This window comes from Salvelinus fontinalis, chromosome 19, assembly GCF_029448725.1.
Source record: "Salvelinus fontinalis isolate EN_2023a chromosome 19, ASM2944872v1, whole genome shotgun sequence".
Lineage (NCBI taxonomy): Eukaryota > Metazoa > Chordata > Actinopteri > Salmoniformes > Salmonidae > Salvelinus > Salvelinus fontinalis.
Window position 1 is genome coordinate 46,184,106 of NC_074683.1, and position 17,013 is coordinate 46,201,118.

The 17,013-nt window shown below is 43.3% G+C and overlaps 1 protein-coding gene across 1 annotated transcript in view; it reads right to left on the bottom strand.

Annotated features, from left to right (window-relative positions):
• LOC129816840 (vang-like protein 1) overlaps positions 1-17,013 on the bottom strand; it is a 71,895-nt gene that overhangs the window by 32,855 nt on the left and 22,027 nt on the right. Inside the window, exons 2-3 of the mRNA XM_055871768.1 lie at positions 16,183-16,426; positions 15,507-15,675 (exon numbers count right to left, since the gene is read on the bottom strand). Coding sequence (XP_055727743.1) covers positions 15,507-15,675; positions 16,183-16,235 — 222 coding nt within the window. The 5' untranslated portion in view covers positions 16,236-16,426. The remainder of the gene's footprint in view (positions 1-15,506; positions 15,676-16,182; positions 16,427-17,013) is intronic.

Consider the following 17,013-nt stretch of genomic DNA (forward strand, 5'->3'; position numbering starts at 1 on the left):
TGTGCGCAATTCGGCTTACGCAATGGCTCACGTAGAATCTTTTCTGCTGCCTTGGCCCTCCCCTCTCAAATTTATAATTTAACATGCTGAGTTTCACAGAGAATGCAGACTGTATTTTTTTTTAAAGCAAGTCAGCACCTGTTTTTAATCTGGAAATTGAAGGGGTTTGTGGTCAGTCAGGATGTTCTGGAGAGGGTGTACAGCAGCTTGGTGTAGAGCATCCTCACGTTCAATATGACAGTCTGGTATGGTAGTCTGAGCGTGGGGAGCAAAAGCAAAACTGACCAGAATAGTAAACACAGCCAGCAAAGTAATTGGTCGACCACAGGCACAGTTGACCAGTCTGTTCCACAAGGCAACCATAAAGAAGGCACTGGCTGTCGTTGGCGGCCCCTCCCACCCTCTACACCCTCAGTTTGAGAGGCCTCCCTCTTGCCGGCGCTTCAGAATGCCCATGGTCAAGAAGAACGTGTTCAAACATTAATGTGTTCCTTGTGCTGTTGAACTACTAAATGCAATGTACATTGTATCAGTATATGATATATTTATCTATCCAGTGCAGTTGGGACTGCGGTCATTTGTGAGTAAATGTATCAATGTCCTCTATGTTTTTAGTGTATGCAATATGATGGACTAGTATGTGATCCTTTCAATGAACGGTGACGCTAAAGAAAAATGTCTGTTCTGGATGGACAATAAAGTTGTATTTCATTCGATTCCCTCCTGCTCATGGGTGTTGTTCATGTGCTGATTGAACAACACGTGTGCGTTGATAGCAGCCAAGTCAAGCATGTTGTAGCGGCGAGTTCATCCTTTCACCAAGTACACCCATGCCATCTGATCCAAAACATTATCCGACACTCGCTCACTTGCTGCCTGATATGGATCCATTCCCAGATATGGAAAGCCAATCAGCATGAATCAGAATAATAATCCTCAGAGATGTCACAATCCACTCTTCCCCGCCATCTGAGTCGTTTTCATCTTGTAGCAACTCTAACACAGCATGCACATCCATTCTTCTTGGTCTTGCCATTGTAAATTACACACACTCTCACTGTGTAGCCTACTCCAAGTAGGCCTAGAATAGACTAATAAGACTGCTTGGATTCGGTGGACTGATATAGGGTACACTGTTTTGAGATTATACATTGATTATACACTGGTGTTAAAATGGCACCGGACAAGGCGGCAGACATTTTACATGTCCCCAACCGATTGTGTTATTTGTTCATTTATTGGCAACTTATATTTTTTACAAATGTTGTACATAATGTTGCCGCTACCGTCTCTTATGACCGAAAATAACTTCTGGACATCGGGACTGCAATTACTCACCACGGACTGGCAGAATCCTTTTATTCTTTTAATGAGTCTGACAAGCACGACGCGAACGATATACTGCTTTCTCTGGAACAGGCCCAGATCCCCATGATCTGCGTGAAGAGAAGGCGGAGAAAAATGGGCCGGAGGGCGGGCCACCTTCTGAGAATTCGTAGGCGATCAAATCAAACCCCACTTCCTTCCATTCTGCTAGCAAATGTGCAATCTTTGGACAATAAAATAGATAACCTACGTGGAAGATTAAACTACCAACGGGACATTCAAAACTGTAATATCTTATGCTTCACAGAGTTGTGGCTGAACGACGACACTATCAACATACAGCTGGCTGGTTATACGCTGCACCGGCAGGATAGAACAGCGGCGTCTGTTAAGACAAGGTGCGGCGGACTATATATTTTTGTATTATAGTATAAAAATACTATGTATTTTTGTAAATAACAGCTGGTGCACGATATCTAAGGATGTCTCGAGCTATTGCTGACCTGAGGTAGAGTATCTCATGATAAACTGTAGACCACACTACCTACCTCGAGATTTTTCATCCGTATTTTTCGTAGCTGTTTACATACCACCACAGTTAGAGGCTGGCACTAAGACAGCATTGAATGAGCTGTATTCTGCCATAAGCAAACAAGAAAACACTCACCCAGAGGCGGCGCTCCTAGTAGCCGGCGACCTTAATGCAGGGAAACTTAAATCCATTTGACCAAATTTCTATCCGCATGTTAAATGTACAGCCAGAGGAAAAAATAAATAAATAAATAGACCAGCTTTACTCCACACACAGAGACGCATACAAAGCTCTCCCTCGCCCTCAATTTGGCAAATCTGACCATAATTCTATCCTCCTGATTCCTGCTTACAAGCAAAAAATTAAAGCAGGAAGCACCAGTGACTAGATCAATAAAAAAGTGGTCAGATGAAGCAGATGCTGAGCTACAGGACTGTTTTGCTAGCACAGACTGGAATATGTTCCGGGATTCCTCCGATGGCATTGAGGAGTACACCACATCAGTCATTGGCTTCATCAATAAGTGCATTGATGACGTCGTCCCCACAGTGACCGCACGTACATACCCCAACCAGAAGCCATGGATTACAGGCAACATCTGCACTGAGCTAAAGGGTAGAGCTGCCGCTTTCAAGGAGTGGGACTCTAACCCGGAAGCTTACAAGAAATCTTGCTATGCCCTCCGACGAATCATCAAACAGGCCAAGCATCAATACAGGACTAAGATCGAATCGTACTACACCGGCTCTGACGCTCGTCGAATGTGGCAAGGCTTAAAAACCATTACAGACTACAAAGGGAAGCACAGCCGAGAGCTGCCCAGTGACACGAGCCTACCAGACGAGCTAAATTACTTTATGCTCACTTGGAGGCAAATAACACTGAAACATGCATGAGAGCACCAGCTGTTCCGGAAGACTGTGTGATCACTCTCTCCGCAGCCGATGTGAGTAAGACCTTTAAACAGGCCAACATTCACAAGGCCAGACAGGTTACCAGAATGTGTACTGCGAGCATACGCTGACATTTTCAACCTCTCCCTGTCCGAGTCTGTAATACCAACATGTTTAAAGCAGACCACCGTAGTGCCTGTGCACAAGAACACGAAGGTAACCTGCCTAAATGACTACCGACCCATAGCACTCACGTCTGTAGCCATGAAGTGCTTTGAAAGGCTGGTCAAGGCTCACATCATCAACATTATCCCAGAAACCCAAGACCCACTCCAACTTGAATACCGCCCCAATAGATCCACAGATGATATAATCTCTATTGCACTCCACACTGCCCTTTCCCACCTAGACAAAAGGAACACCTATGTGTGAATGCTATTCATTGACACAGCTCAGGATTCAACACCATAATGCCCTCAAATCTCATCAATAAGCTAAGGACCCTGGGACTAAACACCTCCCTCTGCAACTGGATCCTGGACTTCCTGACCGGCCGCCCCCCAGGAGGTAAGGGTAGGTACAGCTGAAGCCGGAAGTTTATAGAAAAGTTTGTCAGCTCGCTTCTCTCTCTTTACATTTGAGGTTCTGGGTGTTTGTGACCATTATAAACTCTCTCTTCTCTTGTGTGTGTGTACAGTTGAAGTCGGAAGTTTACATAGACTTAGGTTGGAGTCATTTAAAACTCGTTTTTCAACCACTCCACAAATATCTTGTTAACAAATTATAGTTTGTTAACAAACTATAGTTTGTTAACAAGTCGGGTAGGACATCTTTGTGCATGCAAGTAATTTTTCCAACAACTGTTTACAGACAGATTATTTCACTGTATCACAATTCCAGTGGGTCAAAAGTTTACATACACTAAGTTGACTGTGCCTTTAAACAGCTTGGAAAATTCCAGAAAATGTCATGGCTTTAGAAGCTTATGATAGGGTACAATTGACCAATTGACATCATTTGAGTCAATTGGAGGTGTACCTGTGGATGTATTTCAAGGCCAACCTTCAGTACCTCTTTGCTTGACATCATGGGAAAATCAAAAGCTATCAGCCAAGACCTCAGAGAAAGAAAATTGTAGACCTCCACATGTCTGGTTCATCCTTGGGAGCAATTTCCCAATGCCTGAAGGTACCACGTTCTGTACAAACAATAGTACGCAAGTCTAAACACCATGGGACCACGCAGCCGTCATACCGCGCAGGAAGGAGACGCGTTCTGTTTCCTAGAGGTGAACGTACTTTGGTGCGAAAAGTGCAAATCAATCCCAGAACAACAGCAAAGGACCTTGTGAAGATGCTGGAGGAAACAGGTACAAAAGTATCTATATCCACAGTAAAACGAGTCATATATCGACATAATCTGAGAGGCCGCTCAGCAAGGAAGAAGCCACTACTCCAAAACCGCCATTAAAAAAGCCAGACTAAGGTTTGAAACTGCACATGGGGACAAAGATCGTATTCTTTGGAGAAATTTCCTCTGGTCTGATGAAACAAAAATAGAACTGTTTGGCCATAATGACCATTGTTATGTTTGGCGGAAAAAGGGGGAGCCTTGCAAGCTGAAGAACACCATCCCAACTGTGAAGCACGGGGGTGGCAGCATCATGTTGTGGGCGTGCTTTGCTGCAGGAGGGACTGGTGCACTTCACAAAATAGAATGGCCTCATGCGGCAGGAAAATTATGTGGATATATTGAAGCAACATCTCAAGACATCAGTCAAGAAGTTAAAGCTTGGTCGCAAATGGGTCTTCCAAATGGACAATGACCCCAAGCATACTTCCAATGTTGTGGCAAAATGGCTTAACTTCTTGCAACTATAGGGGGTGCTGTTCCGCATTAGCATATTTTGGTCTCCAAATTAAACGGCCTATTGCTCAATTCTTGATCGTACAATATGCATATCCTTACTAATATTGGATAGAAAACACTGTCTAGTTTCTAAAACCGTTTTAATTATGTCTGTGGGTGACCCAGAACTCCCTCTACAGCAAAAATCCTGACATGACTTGCGAAGGTCTGAGAATTATCCTCTGATCTGGGTTCAGTTTTAAAGCCTGTGTATATCCTATGGCTGGAATTGAACTGCACCCGCCTTCCCCTGGATGTCAGTAACCAATGAGAAGTGGAATGGTCTGTCTGCGTAGCTGTCCGAGGTTATAAAGCCGGATGGAACGAGAGTACCTTTCTTTGTCTCGTTCGTCATGGCGCCTGGCAAGAAGTCAGGATGAAATTTTGGAACGCTCAGTTATCGACCAGAGATGTATCCGTCTGTAATTTAATTAAATATAGGTGTTAGAAACATCATAACGATGTTATTTGAAACCGATTTATATCAGTTTATGCGAGTATAGTGCTATTTTTCTGAATTTCCTTTGTATCTAGTTTGAGGATTTGGACATGTGTGTGCGACATAGCTAATGGTAGCAGCTAGTTCCAAAGGTGAAGAGGACGTTTTACAACAAAGCAACTATTCTTTTGAAGAAAAGACACATTGCCCAAGATACTGATGGAAGCTCGTCCAAAAGTAGGAACTATTTATGATGTTATTATGTATTTATGTGGAAAAATGTCATAGTGTTTGCGCGCCACTTTTGCAGGCACTGGTCTGGCTGCAACGCACACTATATGTCTAGTAACGTTAATTTTAAAAATCTAACATAGCGATTGCATTAAGAACTAATTTATCTTTCGATTGTTGTCCAACTTATATTTTTTAGTCAAGTTTATGAATAGTATTTTTATAAGAATAGGCGCTAATCCAAAATGGCACCGGCCAGAATACATGCAATGTTTGTAGTGATTACATAGTATAACCACGATTTGTGCTGCTAAATATCCACATTTTCGAACAAAAGCTATATGCATTGTGTAATATGATGTTACAGGTCTGTCATCTGATGAAGTATATCAAGGTTAGTCAAATTATATATCTTTTGTTGGGTTGTTACGATCGCTAACATTTACAGCTGGTAAATGCGGTTGTGATTCTGGCTATTGTGGTACGCTCATATAATGCTACATTGTGTTTTCGCTGTAAAACACTTAGAAAATCTGAAATATTCTCTGGATTCACAAGATCTGTGTCTTTCGATTGCTGTAGGCTGTCTATTTTTCTGAAGTGTTTTAGGATGATTCTTTTGGTAATTGACGTCGGTCTCAGTAATTATTCCGGCTGCTTCCAACGCTATTTCAGATTGCAGCTGCAATGTAGAACTGTGATTTCTACCTGAAATATGCACTTTTTTCTAACAAAAACTATCCTATACCATGAATATGTTATCAGACTGTCATCTGAAGAGGTTTTTTCTTGGTTAGTGGCTATCAATATCTTAGTTTAGCCGAATTGGTGATAGCACCTGAAGTAGTAAGAAACTGATGGAGTTAGAAAAGTGGTGTATTTTGCTAACGTGTTTAGCTAATAGATTTACATATTTTGTCTTCCCTGTAAAACATTTTAAAAATCTGAAATGGTGGCTTTATTCACAAGATCTGTATCTTTCATCTGGTGTCTTGGACTTGTGATTTAATGATATTTAGATGCTACTATCTACTTGTGAAGCTATGCTAGCTATGCAAATCAGTGTGTGGGGGGGTGGGGGGGGATCCCGGATCCGGGTTTCAGAGGCAGTAGAAGTTAACTTCTAGTTCCTCCCAAACCCGGATCCGGGAGCACCCCCATCAGTAAAAAAGCTGACTAGCATAGCCTAGCATAGCGTCACAAGTAAATACTAGCATCTAAATATCATTAAATCACAAGTCCAAGACACCAGATGAAAGATACACATCTTGTGATTCCAGCCATCATTTCTGATTTTTAAAATGTTTTACAGGGAAGACACAATATGTAAATCTATTAGCTAACCACGTTAGCAAAAGACACCACTTTTTTTTACTCCACCATTTTTTCCCTGCATCAGTAGCTATCACAAATTCGACCAAATAAAGATATAAATAGCCACTATCCAAGAAACAACTTCATCAGATGACAGTCTGATAACATATTTATTGTATAGCATATGTTTTGTTAGAAAAATGTGCATATTTCAGGTATAAATCATAGTTTACCATTGCAGCCACCATCACAACTCTCACCAAAGCAACTAGAATAACTACAGAGACCATTGTGTATTACCTAATTACTCATCATAAAACATTTCTTAAAAATACACAGCGTACAGCAAATGAAAGACACAGATCTTGTGAATCCAGCCAATATTTCAGATTTTCTAAGTGTTTTACAGCGAAAACACAATATAGCATTATATTAGCTTACCACAATAGCCAGAAACACAACACCATTTACCAGCAGCAAAGGTTAGCGATCGTAACAAACAGGCAAAAGATATATAATTTTTGACTAACCTTGATATTCTTCATCAGATGACAGTCCTGTAACATCATATTACACAATGCATATAGGGTTTGTTCGAAAATGTGCATATTTAGCGGCACAAATCGTGGTTATACAATGTGATTAGTGGCCAAAACTTCAAGCAATCTGCCCGGCGCCATCTTGGAGAAGCACCTATTCTAATCGATTAGTAATCATAAACTTGACTAAAAAAATACAGGTTGGACAGCAAATGAAAGATACATTAGTTCTTAATGCAACAGCTGTGTTAGATTTTAAAAATTAACGTTACTGCGCAATACAGCGTGCGCTAAAGCGAGACCGCACCGAAATTCATGGCGGAATTATTATTTGACATTTGTCAGCATAAATACGAATTAACAGCATAAAGACTGCTTACTATTTGCTGAGCTTCCATCAGAATCTTGGGCAAGGTGTCCTTTCTCCAGAACAATCGTCTTTTGGTTGAAAGATGTCCTCTTCTCCTGTAGAAATAGCAGCTAACGATAGCCACCCACTGGAGAGGTGTCCAACTCGTGAAAGCGCGTCACAAAGAAATCCCAGAAAATCGCAATAAACTGATATAAACTGCTACAGGTCGGTTTAAATTAACTACCTTATGATGTCTTTAACACCTATAACGAATAAAAACATGACCGGAGATATAGAACTGCTAAAACGAAAGCTTTTGCAGGACGCCATTGTGATGTCCCTCTTGCGCCAGGCGCCCCGTTGAAAAGAACGGTACTTCCGTTCCATGAGCTTTTATAGTGGCCCAGATGGTGCAATCCACTCCATTCAAATTCTCACCGCTTACTGACATCTAGAGGAAGCCGTATGCAGTGCATGTAGCCCCATAGCTTACATGGGGACTTATAAACTGACCCAAGAACAGGGACCTCGATTTCAGAAATCTCACTTCCTGACAGGAAATGTGCTGCAGAATGAGTTCTGTTTCACTCAGAGAAATAATTCAAACGGTTTTAGAAACTAGAGAGTGTTTTCTATCCAATAGTAATAATAATATGCATATTGTAGGAGCAAGAATTGAGTACAAGGCAGTTTAATTTGGGAACAAAATTATTACAAAGTGCAAATAGCACCCCCTATTGACAAAAGGTTTTAAGGACAACAAAGTCAAGGTATTGGAGTGGCCATCGCAAAGCCCTGACCACAATCCTATAGAAAATATGTGGGCAGAACTGAAAAAGTGTGTGCGAGCAAGGAGGCCTACAAACCTGACTCAGTTACACCATCTCTGTCAGGAGGAATGGGCCAAAATTCACCCAACTTATTGTGGGAAGCTTGTGGAAGGCTCCCCGAAACGTTTGACCCAAGTTAAACAATTTAAAGGTAATGCTACCAAATACTAATTGAGTGCATGTAAACTTCTGACACACTGGGAATGTGATGAAAGAAATAAGAGCTGAAATAAATCACTCTACTATTATTCTGACATTTCACATTCTTAAAATAAAGTGGTGATCCTAACTGACCTAAGATAGGAACATTTTACTAGGATTAAATGTCAGGAAGTGTGAAAAACTGAGTTTAAATGTATTTGGCTATGGTGTATGTAAACTTCCGACTTCAACTGTAACAACTGATCCTCAACACAGGGGCCCCTCAGGGGTGCGTGTTTAGTCCCATTCGGTACTCCCTGTTCAATCATGACTGCACGGCCAGGCACGACTCCAACACCATCATTAAGTTTGCCGATGACACAACAGTAGTAGGCATGATCACCGACAATGACAAGACAGCCTATAGGGAGGAGGTAAGAGACCTGACCGTGTGGTGCAAGGATAACAACCTCTCCCTCAACATGATCAAGACAAAGGAGATGATTGTGGGCTACAGGAAAAATAGGACTGTGCAGCCCCCATTCTCATCGACGGGGCTGCAGTGGAGCAGGTTGAGAGCTTCAAGTTCCTTGGTGTCCACATCACCAACAAACTAACATGGTCCAAGCACACCAAGACAGTCATGAAGAGGGCACGACAAAAACTATTCCCCCTCAGGAGACTGAAAAGATTTGGCATGTGTCCTCAGATCCTCAAAATGTTCTACAGCTGCACCCTCGAGAGCATCCTGACTGGTTGCATCACTGCCTGGTATGGCAACTGCTTGGCCTCCGACCTGAGGCACTACAGAGGGTAGTGCGAACGGCCCAGTATATCACTGTGGCCAAGCTTCCTGCCATCCAGGACCTCTATACCAGGCGGTGTCAGAGGAAGGCCCTAAAAATTGCCAAAGACTCCAGCCACCCTAGTCATAGACTGTTCTCTCTGCTACCGCACGGCAAGAGGTACCGGAACGCCAAGTCTAGGTCCAAGAGGCTTCTAAACAGCTTCTACCTCCAAGCCATAAGACTCCTGAACACCTAATCAAATGGCTACCCAGACTATTTGCATTGCCCCCCACCCCCCTCTTTTACACCGCTGCTACTCTCTGTTGTTATCATCTATGCATAGTCAGTTTAATAATAACTCTACCTTCATGTACATATTTCCTCAACTAACCGGTGCCCCCGCACATTGACTCTGTATCGGTAACCCCCTGTATATAGTCTCACTATTGTTATTTTACTGCGGCTCTTTAATTACTTGTTACTTTTATTTCTTATCCGTATATATTTTTAAACTGCATTGTTGGTTAGGGGCTCGTAAGTAAGCATTTCACTGTAAGGTCTACACCTGTTGTATTCGGCGTGTGACAAATAAAATTTGATCTAAACAAAAATATAAACGTGCAACAATTTCAAAGATTTTACTGAGATACAGTTCATATAAGGAAATCAGTCAATTGAAGTCAATTCATTAGGCCCTAATTTATGGATTTCACATGACTGGGAATACAGATATGCATCTGTTGGTCACAGATACCTTTAAAAAAAAGTAAAGGTGTGGATCAGTAATCTAGTCAGTATCTGGTGTCCACCATTTGCCTAATTTAAGTGGTCCCATGTGGCTCAGTTGATAGAGCATGGTACTTGCAATGCCAGGTTTGTAGGTTCGATTCCCACGGGGGACCAGTACAAATGAAAATGTGTGCACTCTCTACTGTAAGTCACTCTGGATAAGAGCGTCTGCTAAATGACTCAAATGTATTGCAACATCTCCTTCGCATAGAGTTGATCACGTTGTTGATTGTGGCCTGTGGAATGTTGTCCCACTCCTCTTGAATGGCTGTGCGAAGTTGCTGGATATTAGCGGGAACTGGAACATGCTGTCGTACATGTCAATCCAGAGCACCCCAAACATGCTCAAAAGGGTGACATGTCTGGTAAGTATGCAGGCCATGGAAGAACTGGGACATTTTCAGATTCCAGGAATTGTGTACAGATCCATTGAGACATGGTGCTGTGCATCATCATGCTGAAACATGAGGTGATGGCGGTGGAAGAATGTCACAACTCAGGATCTCGTCACGGTATCTCTGTGCATTCAAATTGCCATTGATAAAATGCAATTGTGTTTGTTGCCCGTAGCTTATGCCTGCCCATACCATATCCCCATCACCGCCATGGGGCACTCTGTTCTCAACGTTGACAACAGCAAACGACGCTGAACTGCAGTCAGTTCATCTCACCTGGTGAGGATGAAGAGCACACAGATGAGCTTCCCTGAGACAGTTTCTGTCAGTTTGTGAAGAAATTCTTCAGCTGTCCCGGGGGCTGGTCTCAGACGATCCGGCAGGTGAAGAAGCCGGATGTGGTGGTCCTGGGCTGGCGTGGTTACACGTGGTTTGTGGTTCATTTTGTTTTGTTTTAGGCCACATCTAATATTATTATTATGTGTGAAATTAGTTTCAATACAGTTTAGGTGTAGTTTGGACGGGCCAGTAACTGTTGTTTTGCAGTCATAAAATACATTATCTTATTATTTTAGTATTTACAGTCCATGTGCTTCTGGATCAATCAAGACATTTTCTAATTTGCATTTGGTGTCCTGAGGAATCTTAGAACCTATTTTAACATAATACATGCATTCATTTAGCAATTTATTATTTATTATGGAATATTTATACAATTGAAATATCAACGGTCAGAATGACCATCATTGCCATTCTAGTAGTTATGAAATTCTGGGGCTCTGAGTGTTAATCACACCTACAACCTATTAGATCATATAACTCTGTCCCGTCTGATATCTCCCATTTTTACATACATCATCTTAATGTGCTCTCACTCTTCTCCATGTTAAAGATCAGTGAACACAGCCTATATATTATCTAACATCTCTTAAAGCATGGTACATATAACTAATGAGCCTGTGTAGCAATGGTAGAGCAAATGCAGGCTAAAAGCTCTTCATTTACACTCTGTGGCTTAATCCCACAAATGAACTCAAAACTAAAAATCAGAATGTACCATGTTATACAGACCGAAAGGCAGAGAAGGAGAGAAGAGGGGGCAGAGAAGGACAGAGACACAGAATAAGTGAGACAGGCACGGTATAGATAGACACAGTTAGAGAAACAGACACACAGAGAAAGAAAGAAAGTAGAGAGAAGAGAGAATGAGAGAGGGAGAGGGAATTAAAGCAAAAGAGGGAAAGAGAAAGAGAGAGATGGGTGGTGTTTGATGCTTGGCAGCCCTCTCCTCTGGTGGAGAGTGAATATAGATCATATTCAGAGCCCTGGTTAGGCCTGTTACACACTATAATATGACACTAAACACAACAACACACACTAACACTGACTGACTAACAGGCTTCGCTCACAGACACATACAGTAACCTACTAACCCAACACACAAAAGAGCTTTACTGGTATGACTGGAGGTTATTCTGACGTGTGTGTTTCACATTGGTATACTGGGCAAAATAACAATGACATTCAGTGGCACACAAAGGGACCTCACTGGTATTTCTAGAGGTTTATCTGACATTTGTACTGTATTTGTGTGTGTATGTTTGCGAGGACAAAAGGACAAAAGAGCAAAGACATTCCCAATTCTATTTGCTTCCACTACTTCCAAAAGCCTCAGCCCTGCATCATGTGACACACTGCCAGGTGAAGTAGAATAGCAGGCGTGTTAGAGAGGCCAATGCCAACCCCATAGCCTTCAGGCACAACACAACAGTACCATGACACAGAACACAGCCTTATGACATTCTTTTCACCCGTCCGACATTCACTGTTGGCAACCTCTCTATGAATCACACACAGAGACACTGACAGTACACACTACTCACAGACACAGGCAAGTGCACACAAACACACACACACATCCTTACATCATAGGCATGTATGGATTATCCATATCAGCTTTTCTTAGAGTGGTGTTTGGCTGCATGCTAAGGCTAATCTCAGCCTACAGTATGTGAATTCCTCTGTGCCAGATTATATTAGCATTAGCCGTATCCATTTGAAAGACCAGTGCTCTTAGAGCAGTGGCAGGGATGGGTGGGTGCCATTTGGAAGCACTGCACTGTAATGGTAATGTAATATGATTACAGATGACCTTTTACACTAGTTGGTAGACAGTGGCTGAACAACATTGCAGACAATGGGTCTATAAGCCACAAGCTTACAATGACACCACGATGTGGAATGTTTGCAGCACGTTAGGCTGAGTCAAACATCCAAATACAAAGAGACATGGAATGAGACAGACAGACAGACGGCTAGACAGACAGACACTGTTTGTAGCTGTATAAATGTAAGCAGTGCTTTGGTAATGCAGCTGAGATGTAGCTGTTACTGCACTACTTGCTGCATAGTCCATTCATGCACGTGCAGGCTCATAAATGCTTTATGCATCCACACACACACACTTCATGCAGGACCTTCCACTTACAAAGTCAAGTAGGTCAGAGAGTATGTGAATGGAACCCAGGGCACAAGAGAGTATACTCCTCCTAACATAACTATCACCATTTCCCTCTTTATCTATCCCTCTCCCTCCCTCTGCAGCAGTCTCATTCACTTGATCCATCTCCCTCTATAGCCAGTCTCTAGCCTTCTGACCCTAGCTTCAATAGCCCAGAGCTAAATCTCAACCCCATTGTCAGAGCATCTAAATCATAGGCTTGCTTCCAGAGATAACCATATGTGGATTTAAAATCACCACTTGGATATAAATCAAGACACATTCTGACCCACATACAGAATAATTACACATAGAACACAATACCACACACACACATACACAAAGCACAGAAACATACACACACACATACAGCACAGAAACACACACAGCACAGAAACACACACAGCACAGAAACACACACACACACACACAATAACAAAGACTGGGAAGTATAGTTCGCACAGGCCAAGGGGAGATTTGCAAATCACAGAAACACACATAATCATACAGCACAGAAACACACATACACACACACACAGCACAGAAATGCACACAAACACAGCACAGAAACGCACACACACACACACACACACACACAGAGCACAGAAACGCACACACACACAGCATAGCACAGAAACACACATACAGCACAGAAACACACACAGCACAGAAACACACACAGCACAGAAACACACACACACACACACAATAACAAAGACTGGGAAGTATAGTTCGCACAGGCCAAGGGGAGATTTGCAAATCACAGAAACACACATAATCATACAGCACAGAAACACACATACACACACACACAGCACAGAAATGCACACAAACACAGCACAGAAACGCACACACACACACACACACAGAGCACAGAAACGCACACACACAGCACAGAAACACACATACAGCACAGAAACACACACAGCACAGAAACACACACAGCACAGAAACACACACACACACACACAATAACAAAGACTGGGAAGTATAGTTCGCACAGGCCAAGGGGAGATTTGCAAATCACAGAAACACACATAATCATACAGCACAGAAACACACATACACACACACACAGCACAGAAATGCACACAAACACAGCACAGAAACGCACACACACACACACACAGAGCACAGAAACGCACACACACAGCACAGCACAGAAACACACACACAGCACAGAAACACACACACACACACAGCACAGAAACACACACACAGCACAGAAACACACACACAGCACAGAAACACACAGCACAGAAACACACAGCACAGAAACACACACGCACACGCGCACACGCACACAGCACAGAAACACACACACACATACAGCACAGAAACACACACACGCACACAGCACAGAAACACACACACGCACACAGCACAGAAACACACACACAGCACAGAAACACACACACACACACACACACACACACACACACACACATACAGCACAGAAACACACACACAGAGTACATACACACACACACAGCACAGAAACACACACACACAGCACAGAAACACACACACACAGCACAGCACAGAAACACACACACACACACACACAGCACAGAAACACACACACACACACACACACACACAGCACAGAAACACACACACACACACACACAGCACAGAAACACACACACACACACACAGCACAGAAACACACACACACACAGCACAGAAACACACACACACACACAGCACAGAAACACACACACACACACAGCACAGAAACACACACACACACAGCACAGAAACACACACACACACACAGCACAGAAACACACACACACACAGCACAGAAACACACACACACAGCACAGAAACACACACACACACACACAGCACAGAAACACACACACACACACACACACACAGCACAGAAACACACACACACACACACACAGCACAGAAACACACACACACACACAGCACAGAAACACACACACACACACAGCACAGAAACACACACACACACACACAGCACAGAAACACACAGCACAGAAACACAGAAGCACAGCACAGAAACACAGAAGCACAGCACAGAAACACAGAAGCACAGCACAGAAACACAGAAACACACAGCACAGAAACACACAGCACAGAAACACAGAAACACACAGCACAGAAACACAGAAGCACAGTACAGAAACACAGAAGCACAGCACAGAAACACAGAAGCACAGCACAGAAACACACACGCAATAACAAAGAATGAGAAGTATAGTTCGCACAGGCCAAGGGGAGATTTTCAAATCCTCTGACCTATTTGGCCCCTGTCACCATGGTGATTATGACCCTGTCACTATGCTGATTATGATGTGCCCAGCTGTTTGAGTTTAAAACGGCATGGTGCGCGACTCAGCTGGTTCCCAGCTTGACTCTGTGAGAAAGAGATTGGTTGGGAGATGGCTTCTATACAGGGTTCCTGTAAGTGCTGCACTGTACGTATAGTTATGTAGGGCTTTTTGAATCTCTCAGGCATGGTTCGTGTGAGTTATGATTTGTTGGGTTGGAGCTTACCTGGAGGCTTGGAGCCTCGTCTCCAGCCACGGAGGTGGGGACTTCTAGCAGGGGCTCGCTGTTGTGGTTGGGGGAGGCCTGAGTGTAGGGGCTGTTGATGATTACAGACCTCTCTGACCGGCTGCTGTCCTTACTGCTGAGCTTACGCCGCTCACGCCGCCTCTGCTCCCTACACACACACACACACACACACACACACACACACACACAGAGACAGTAACAGCAACGAACAGCAACGATCAAGTGGATGAGGGAGGAGAGGAAAGCCCAATCCCTTCTAATTAGTCTCTCACACTCCCCATCTCATTTACAGAACAAGTCAGAGTGAGTCAGTGAAATAGGTTAAAGGCAGTCAGCTGTGACAACCCTACTCCATGAGCATTATCCATCACTCATCTCTCTCTCCCCCTCTTTTTGAAAAACTTTTTCCCAACAACTGACATGAGGCTTAAATTAAAAAGTAATACACAGTGGAAACAAACAGCATTCAGTTACTCTGCGGCAGATATAGACATAAGCATCCCTCTGATGGTACAGACAGGCCTGCATCTGAACACACTCATTGGCAACTTGACCTTACATCGGCTTGGGTGTGTGTGTGTGTGTGCGTGAGTGAGGTGTAAGAGCGGACAGAGAGAGCGAGAAGACAGAGATAGGAAGTCAGCTGAGCTCTTACCCATGTCTGTTGGATCTGTTGGAGTAGCCAGAGTGGGTGGACTCGGTGTCCATGGTAACGCTGTTCAGAACCAGCGATTGGCCAGGTGTCTGAGGAGGGTGCCTGGGTGTGATGCAGGAGGGTGATGGTGGTCTGATCCAGGAAGAGATGGGTTAACTAACTAAACAGACTGGCAGCAGACTGAAGACGTCAGGTACCTACATTGACAACAACCCTGTAGAGGTCCTTTAGTCGACACATTGACCTGTGATAGAGAGAGTGGGAGAGAGGAGAGAGAGAGATAGAGGTCTGTCATCAATAAATAAAAAATACAACTAAATTCTGTGCTTGCTATCAGAGGCCTATTCACAAAATTCACCCCGGGTAAAGCTTAAAGAGGCAAATGTAGGAGTTAAGTGCCAGCCTGTATCTGTTGAAACTTAGAGGCTAGGGTGTTACAGTGATGGGCAACCTCGGAGACAGAATATTAAGAGAAGTATTCTCCATTTCATTGTTATTAAAGCTATAATAGGTGATGTGAGGAGTACGGTAAAGGATGACAGACAGGATGATTTGTAACCCAATCACATCATCATTGGGGATGGTATTTAACAACACAGTGGCCCCCATCATTCTTAAATGGAAGAAGTTTGGAACCGCCAAGACTCTTTCTAGAGCTGCCGCCCGGCCAAACTGAGCAATCAGGGGAGAAGGACCTTGTTCAGGGAGGTGACCAAGAACCTGATGGTCACTATGACCGAGTGGAGATGGGAGAACCTTCCAGAAGGACAACCATCTCTGCAGCACTCCATCAATCAGGCCTTTATGGTAGAGTGGCCAGATGGAAGCTAC